Here is a 9,442-nt window from a genome sequence, read left to right as displayed (position 1 = left end):
TGTACGCAGAGAAGGGTGCAACAATGAATGAATGGAATTCCAAAATCTCTGTAGATGTTCATTGAAATGAAAAATAAACAACCTAAATTAAAAAAAAAACCCTACAAAATTATAAAAAATACATGTGCCATCAAGTCAACTGCAACTCATAATGATGCTATGCACAATAGCCATGAACCCTGCCCTATCCTGAGCCAATCTGTCTACAAAATACCTACTTTCATTACCCAGTTACTGTGTCAATTTACCTTATTCAGGACATTGCTCTCCTACAATGGTGGCCCTCTATTCTTCTAAGCATGATGTACTTCTCCAAATAGCAAACCATCCTGGCAACAGACTCAAAGTATGTGAGATTGAGTTTCAAAATCTTTGCCTCCAAGGAGCAACATGGTTTCATCCTCTACAGGGAAAATCTGCTTGTTTTATTAGCAGTTCCTAGTATGTTCAATACTTTTCTCCAGCACCACAAATCAAAAGCAATGATTCTTTTTCTATCATCCTTAGTCATTGTCCAGCTCTCTGATGTATAATAAGTAATTGCAAAGACCATGGCCTAGATCAGGTGCACTGTAGTCTCCAGAGTGACATCGTTAATCTTCAGCACTCTGGAGAAGTCCCTGACAACAGACTTTCCTAATGCAATTCATATTTTGATTACATGACTACTGCTGCCAAGACTGTTGACTGTGGATCTGAGCAAGATGAAAATGTTAACAATTTCAATCTCTTCTCCATCTATCATGGTGCTTCCAACTGACCCATTGTTGAGAATCTTTGTTTCAAGATATTGAGATGCAATTCATATATACTTACATATATAAGTGTTTGTATATGTGTAAATACACACACACACAAACACACACAGAGAAAGGAAGCTCTGATGACGTTCAAACTCCATAAGGAATTGTGTAGTGAAGCATTGTTTTTGAGGGGTTTGAATCTACCTGCAGCTCCAAGGGAGAAAGATACACTATACCCTACTGTGTGATGGACAGCCTTGTGACCCAACGGACGGTCAGCTGTGAGTCAGTCAGTTCAGACTAGAGAACAATGAGAGACAGCGATTTAAAAACAAACAAAAAAAAATTAAATTAAAAACCAAACCCAAAAAAAACCAGCAAATAAAAGACCATAAAGAGAAACCCATAACATGAAGTTGATTCCAAATGGTAGCAACCCTTTAGGAAAAGTAGAACTGCCCATAGGGTTTCCAGTAATGTGAGCTTTATAGACACAAACTGGCTCAAGATTCTCCAGTGGAATGGCTACTGGAAATCAAAAGAAAAATTGCATTGGGAAAATCTGCTGTCAGGGACCTTTCCAGAGTGCTGAAGAGCAATGATGTCAGTCTAGAGACTACGGTGCATCTAATCCAGGCCATGGTCTTCATAACTACTTGTTATGCTTCAGAGAGCTGGATAATGACTAAGGATGGCAGAAGAAGAATCAATGTTTTCAAGTTGTGGTGCTGGAGAAGAGTCTTTAACATATCATGGACTGCCAAAAAAAACAAATTGGTCTGTCTTACAGAGGATGAAACCAAGTCTTACCTTGGAGGCTAGGATTTTGAAGCTCTATCTCACATACTATGGGCATGTGGGCATGAGGGACCAGTCCTTGGAGAAAGACATCATGCTCAGAAGGGTGGAAGGACAGCCCAGGAGAGGAAGCCCCCAGATGAGAAGGACTGATACAGCATCTGCAGCAATGGGATTGGTGAGTCTGAATTAGTGAGACTGGCTTAAGACAGGGAAGGGCTCAGCGCTCCTGTACACAGGGTCGCTGTACATTACAGGCAACTCAACAGCACATAACAATGAAAACATACTATATTGGTTGTTTTTTATTTAACCCTCTTGTTTAGAGTCAACAAGACCTTGGAGAGGGCCTTTGTATTTAAAAGTCGGTTGTTACCATATTTTGGAGGAACATTCTTCTTAGTGTTACAGCACTCGACATTCAATATGCTGTACTGAGGTACCCTGGCCATAACCAGATGACATAACAATTACCCATGGTGGACAGTATTTGGTGAAGCTCCCAGTTTAAGACAGGTTTGGAAGCAGGAGTGGCATCCTTCCTTAACAGCATACCTCTAGAAACTCTACAAACTATGATAAACAATGATAGTTATAGAAAGGTTTTAGGTATTTTGTTTATAGGGTCACTATGAGTTGTGCTCAACTCGATGGCAAACAACAACATGTATGTATATGTATGTTTCCACAGCTGTCATTGTTTAGGAGACTGATCTATTGCTGAGTAACACAGACAATGTATTATGATGCCAGCAATATACATACTTGGGACATTATACCTAGATGCATCTTGACTGAAAGAAGAGAGTACCAGCAGAATATGTATATGTGTTTAACTGACTATGCAAAAACATTTATTTGACTTTGCGGATCAAAAAAGAGGATAACTCTGCAAAAAAAATGTGAATCCCAGAGTACTTGATCGTGCTAAAGCAAAACCTATACTTGGACCAGGAGGCAATCATCAGAACACAGCAAGGAAACACTACATGGTACAAAATCAGGAAGGGTGTATGCCAAGGATGTGTCCTATCTCCATACCTTTTCAATCTAGATGAGGAACAGACCATCCAGGAGGCTGGGCCCTATGAGGAGGAATGTAGTAGTATCCGGATTAGAGGAAGATCCATTAACACAACCCTGCTTGCCAAAACTGAGGAGGGCCTGAGGCATTTGATGCAGAAGGTCAAGGATTGCAGCCTTAAATATGGATTAAAGTTAAATGTCAAGAAAACAAAGACTCTAACCACTAGGAAAATTGACAGCATTATGATTGATGATGAAGAAACTGAGATTTTTAACAGCTTCATTTTACTTGGCTCCAAATCAACAGGACTGATACCAAAAGCCAGGAAATCAAAAGACAAATTGCATTTGGAAAGTCTGCTGTTAAGGGACCTCTCTAGAATACTGAAGAGCAGTGATGTAAGTCTAGATGTGCCTGATTCAAGCCATAGTATTTGCAATTACTTGGTATACATCAGAAAGCTGGGTAATGACGAAGAATTACAGAAGAATTGAAGCTGAGGTGCTGGAGAAGAGTACTGAATATACCTTGGACTGCTAGGAGAAAAAACAGGTTCATCCTAGAGATGGTAAAACCAAGCTGCTCCTTGGAGGCAAGGATTCTGAAGCTGTGTCTGAATGACTTTGGTCATGGTGCAAAGAGGAACCAGTCCCTGGAGAGGGACATCATGCTTGGGAGGGTGGAGGGACAGCTCAAGAAAGGAAGACTTTCAATGAAATGGACTGATTCAGTGACTAGGGTAATGGGAGCTAGGTGTGTCAGATATGATAAGGTTGGCTCAGGGTTCAGAGCTGTTGCACTGAGGGTTGCCATGTATGAGTCCCGAGAAATTCAATGGTACATAACAACAACAAAAAGAACAACATGTTAAAATTTATGGTAACTCTCCATCAGGTTTTCAAAAGCTGTAAATCTTTAAAAGAAGAGATTTCCTCATCTTTTTCCTGAAAAGAACAAGTTGGACGACAACTGTTTACCTTTCAGTTAGCAGCACAGCATTTTACCTACTACACCACTAGGGTAGGTATACATACATGTGAGAGTGTGTGAGTGTGTGTGTGTATCTTATTTTTGTTTTCCACAAATTGCCTATTTTCATTCCACTGAGAAGTTTTTGGTTTTTTTTTCTCCTTTTTTTAATCCGTTTGAGGGTTTGTAGGTTGTTTTTTTCTTTTCTTTTGGGGTGTGTGTGAGCAAGTGCATGTGGTGGGGGAGGGAGAGAGAGAGGGAGAAGAAGAGGAGGAGGGAGAGGGAGGGGGAAAGGGAAAGGGGAAGGGAGTATGACTTGGGTGTACTTTTATAGAGCAAATTGGTTTGCCACTCAACAATCCATACACATTTTGGTTTTTTGACGCTGACTTCAATGACCACACAGTAACAGCACCCTGTCCACTCCCACTCTGTTTTATTTCCGTTTGTCTTTCTTTCCTAGCCTTTCCTATCTTCTGAGATTTTTTTTCTGAGCAAATAGTTCATTTTTTTTTATCTCCTATATGAGAGTGTACTACCTCCCAATGTTACCATTTACTTTATATTCTTGTCTAAGATGTCACTTTAAAGATTAAGGTTAGCCTTAATCTAAACAAGAACATTTCCAATGGCTACATACTCATCTGAAAGTTGGACAATAAATAAGCAAGATCAAAGAAGAACTGATCTCTTTGAATTATGGTATTGGTGAAGAATATTGACTATCCCAGGATTGTAAAAAAAAAAAATAAACAATCTGTCTTATAAATACAGCCAGGGTGTTTCTCAGAAGTAGTTTCTCATCACACATTCTTTTGGACATGTTTTCAGGAGAGCCAACCTAGTAACCAGATAGCAGCAACAAAGAAGAAAACTCAATAGACACAATGACTACAACAATGGCTGCAAGGAAAGTGCAGGAGCTGGCAGGTTTCACTTGGTTTATAGTGAGTTCCTATAAGTCAGACACTATTAAACACCACCTAACGACATCTAAAAGTTGTTTCACAGACATAAGTTCAGTTCGATACTTGAAGGAAGACAAAGAGCCACAGTTTTGACGGTCCCACCATTCTTAAAGTAGTAAACCTAGTCTTTACAGTTTTGGGGCATTTTGGGAGCATTTTTCCTTCAAAAGTTTATTTGTATCAAGCAAGAAGAAACTTTGCTTAACCCTACAGAACATTTCAGGATGTGAGTTCAAGACTACATTGTTTGCACTTGAAATTAGTTTCCCTTTTTACACATGTTGGCCAGAGTGGAAAAAGAAAATAAACTAGCATATAAATTATGAACTAACTAAACTCTATGGAAATCTTTAAAAAGAAATATATGTTATGTATGCTTTTGTTTTGTTATAATCGTTCTTCCACTCTCTCCAGGATCTTCTATTGCAATTTTTTTCCAAATAGCCAGCAACAGCTACCAGGTATCATTTAGTAATCCTGGCATCAGAGTCTGTGTTTGTTTTTTTTAAGCTCCTTTGTTGTTTGGGGTTTTTTTGTTTGGTTTTTGGTTTTGTGGGGTTTTTTAAATTATTAATTTCAGTGAACATATACAGAGATTTTGGATTTCCATCAGAGTTTTAAAGGCGGAGGTTCACATGACCCAATAGCCTTAACTGCTTCTTTACATCTTTGGTCATCTTCATTCTCTACTACCCTGGAGGGAGACCGAAAGGTAATTGCATCTTAGATATCCATTCAAAAGACTTTTAAGTGGGATGTAGGCACTAGAGTCAATGCTGTAAATCTTTACAGGAGACTGATCTATTGGAGAACAATACGATAACTAATGCATTATGCTACAAGATAGAATGATAGACATATGACAAATTATGGTAACATTCCTTTAGGTATTTGTGAACTATGTCCACGGATAATACTGTTCACTTAGCTTATATATATATATATATAAATAATGTTCATTTAACACAATAATCCCCAAGACTGTGTTCTTGTTCTACTTAGATCCTGTGATTCATTCCCTCAAGGTGATAGTTATAGCTAGGAAGTCTGTATAACTTTGAAGCCAGTATGTTCTAGCGTATTCATAGATATATTTGAACATATACATGCAGAAATACATAGCCAGATCTATATATATTCAAGCATGTAATCCCATTTATCTTCTCATCCCTGTTCAGCTCACACAACGCTGCACATCTATTCCAAGATTTTTGCTTAATAACAAGATGGAGTATGTCATAATATTCCTTTGCTGCATTTAAGGCAATAAGCAGTCAGAGAGGGATCAGCATAAACCGATGACAAAAAAGCTAGATATTGAGAGGAGCATAAAAGTAAACCCACTGACTGTGGCAGAGGTAATAGAAGAGTTCAAATTAACCTGATAATTCCTAACTTTTGCTTCATCTATTAAAGTTATAATGTTGTTGTTAGGTGCCATCAGGTCAAGTACAACTCTTAAGAACCGAATGCTCTACAGATCTGACGTCTGCCCCATTCTGCAATACCCTCATGACCTCTGATCCACTTGAACCCATTGTTACAGACATTGCATCAATCCATCTTTTTGAGGGCATTCTTTTTTTTTTAGGTCATTCTTATCTTTCTCTGACTCTCCATCTTTCCCACTGTGATGTCATTTTGCAAGGACAGCCTCCTTCTGACAACATGCCCAAAATAGTTTCACCATCCTCAACTCTTGTAACCCCTCCAAGACAAACATCCTTGGGTTTGGGGGCAATTTTTTAGAAGTTGTTTTTGTTATTAGGTGCTGCTGAATCAAGTATGACCCATGCCGACCCTATGAACAACAGATCAGAATCTTGTCTTACTCTGTCCTATCTTCAAACTTTCTGATACATTTGAGCCCATTGCAGCAGTCACTGGGTCAATCCATCTGATTGAGGGGTTTCCTCTCTTTTGTCACCCCTCCCCCTTTCTAAGCATCATGTCCCTCTCCAAGGAAAAGCCTCTCCCAGCAGGAATAAAGTATGTAAGATGATGCTTTATCTTCACTCTGGCTGCACTTCCTCCAAAACATATCTGTTTGTTCTTTTGGCAGTTTATGGGATATTCAGTACTCTTCTCAACACCACAGCTCAAAGGCATTACAACTTCTGTCATCTTTATTCACTGTCCAACTTTCAGATGCACAAAAGGCAAATGAAAATTCTATTACTTGAACCAGATTGATCTTAGTCTTTAAACTGACATTATTGCTCTTTAGCACTTTCAACAGGTCCCTGACAGTAGATTTTCCCAATATAAAATTTATTTTTAATTCTTGACTGGTATTACCAAGGGTACTATTGTGGATCCAAACAAAATGAAATCATTGAGAATTTCAGTCTTTTCTCTGTATATCAGGATGCTGCCTATTGGTCTCATGGTAAGATTTTTTGTTTTTATCATGTTGAGATATAATCCATATAAAATGTTGTAGTCATTGATCTTCTGTGGCAAATGTTCAACTTGTATCCAACTTCTGAAAGCAAGGTTGTGCTATCTGCATAACACATATTGTTGATGAGCTTTCCTCCAATCTTCATGCTACATTCTACTTCATATAGTCCAGCTTCTTCAATTATTTGCTCACATATATATCATCTCCTTTGAGGTCAAGTTTGGGTGGCCTTCATGGGTAAAACTAATGTACAACAGATACATAGGATCATGGCAGGTCCTGGGACACATTTAAGAAGAGGACAGAAGGGCATTCCTGTTCAGCTGTCTCTCACTATATAACTTAGTCAATAAATCAAAGCTGTGGTTACTTATATTAGCCTATTGGGGTAGTTTTTTGGTGGGTTTTTTTTTTTAACAACTCTTTTGCTTGTATTTGGATAGGGAAGCATTGTGATTAAAACTATTCTTCTTGTTTTAAGAAACATGTTGATATCTGAACATAGATGAAAGACAAGTAAAAAGGGTCAAGTTATCATTTCTGATGCTTGGTTTAATTCTGTTTATTTCACATCTTAACATGAATATAGTTTAATAGACTGAGATTTTAGTGATTTGAATCATTTGTCCTCAAAATATTTCTCTATCTTTGGTTAATATTTAATAGGTACAAGAAGCTGAATGTTTTTAGAATGGTCATAAGATCAGATTTCCTGGTCAAAAAGGTTCTTTTTATCCAAATTTATAATTCAAGTATTGTAAGAATTAACATATCTTCACATATCATGTAAACCAAGAGTAAGGAAGAAACATGTGAACAAAGATAATTTATAATCACTGGTTCTTTTCCTCTCTATGAGAAATTTACTCCTTTCTAATTGTTTGACGTCATGAATAACATACTACCTGTGTAAGGAAAAGAAAAAACCAAACCCAACCCACACAGTTGTGTCGAGTGTTGATTACCTTTAGACACAGGGCAACCCACATGTGTCACAGAAGAGCTGTGCTTCACAGAGTTTTCAAAGCAGTTCCCCAAGCTTTTCTTCTGAGGTATGTCTGGGTGGACTCAGACCTCCAATGTCTCACTCATCCGCTGAGCACTTAATCATTTGTGCCATCCACAGACTCCACACTACCTGAGAACTAGGGTAATCTGGGCTCAGGCGTTAGCATCGTCGTGTCCAGTTAAGGGTGACTCTGAAGGCAAGTATACCCATGGGTTCCACTTCTTATTGGGGGTGCAGCAAATGAGAACAATTTGTTCTGGGTAGGGGTTGTTCTTTCAAAGTAGGGACAAATTTACATGGCATTAAAGGGCAAGTAGGCGTTGTCTATAAGTCAAACATCATAACCCAGAAAATTGCTGTATTGAGAAAACAGGCATGGATAGACAGGTGAAGACAAAAGTCTAATAAGGTCTCAAATTGCAAACCCAAAAAAATCAAGCAAAATTATAAAGTCTTGGCCTATACAAAGGAGTTCTTTAAGTATATCTACACAAAAGAAAAGCAAGAGTTATAAGGATTATAGTGATGACACTGGCTTCATACCAAGAAGCACACACCATGTCCTTGAGTAAAAGCTCCGCCATCCTCACCTCATGCTTGGAGAAGAGCCGGACGGCCTCCAGCTGGTGGAACACAGGGTAGTGTTGGGCGTCGATCTGGTCACGCCGGTAGACATCGCCCACCACTAGGAAGGCATCCAGCCCTGCGTGCATCAGGTCCCACTGGTGTGCTGAGGTGTGTGCCCGCAACATGTGAGTCTGGTTCAGGTAGTAGTTGTCTCCCTTCTTCCTGCTGGGGTGGTCAGCTGGGATGAGCAGGCTATCAAAGTTCTGCCAGGTTGTGACAACTGGAGGGAGGTCATCATAGACCGAGAACAAGGGGGTCCCAAAGCGACCCACGTACTGCTTGTAGAAATGTTCCTTTACTCTCTCCTTGATCAGCCACAGTGGGTGATGCTGCTGGTTGTGCAGATTCCTGCCAACCTTGGAGATGACCTTCCTGGTGAGGTTGGTGTAGCAGTCTTGTGGGTACGCTCGGCCCAGCAGCTCTACCACGCTGCCTGCAGTGCCCTGGGTATCACACTCTGAAGTGCTGGGTCGTGTGCCCAAGGCATGGTGCTGATGGCCTCTGGAAACACTACTGACTGTTCTCACCAGGTATGCACTCACTTGAGCCACTCTCCGGAAAGCTGAGCAAACCATCATGAAGGTCTCTTCTAGAATCTATAAAAAGTATACACAAAAAGTATAAGCATCACATTATGGAATGTAAACCTATTTTTCATGCCTCCTACTTACTCTCCAGTGTCCCACTGACACATATGGCTCCCAACTACCACCACCTGTATGTCCCCTGGGGAGCCAATTACAGAATGGTGATGATAGTGCTTAATGTTTACGGAATAATCTCTAAAAACTCACACAAGTCATTGTTATATCCCATCAATGTTAGCTGTCCTCCACCACTTAAATACCTGTTCTTGGGGGAGCTCTGGTGGCCTACTGGCAAGGAGCAGCAAATACA

General features: G+C 39.6%; 1 protein-coding gene across 1 annotated transcript in view; it reads right to left on the bottom strand.

Annotated features, from left to right (window-relative positions):
• The window catches only part of FARS2 (phenylalanyl-tRNA synthetase 2, mitochondrial), a 541,603-nt gene extending 532,483 nt beyond the window's left edge, over positions 1-9,120 (bottom strand). Inside the window, exon 1 of the mRNA XM_006888732.1 lies at positions 8,509-9,120. Coding sequence (XP_006888794.1) covers positions 8,509-9,120 — 612 coding nt within the window. The remainder of the gene's footprint in view (positions 1-8,508) is intronic.
• Between the last annotated feature and the right edge of the window lie 322 nt (positions 9,121-9,442).

Source organism: Elephantulus edwardii, unplaced genomic scaffold (assembly GCF_000299155.1).
Source record: "Elephantulus edwardii isolate Elephantulus edwardi_28Jun2011 unplaced genomic scaffold, EleEdw1.0 scaffold00071, whole genome shotgun sequence".
Taxonomy (NCBI): Eukaryota; Metazoa; Chordata; class Mammalia; order Macroscelidea; family Macroscelididae; genus Elephantulus; species Elephantulus edwardii.
The sequence above is the reverse complement of the archived record's forward strand: the minus strand, read 5'-3'. Positions and strand labels throughout refer to the sequence as shown.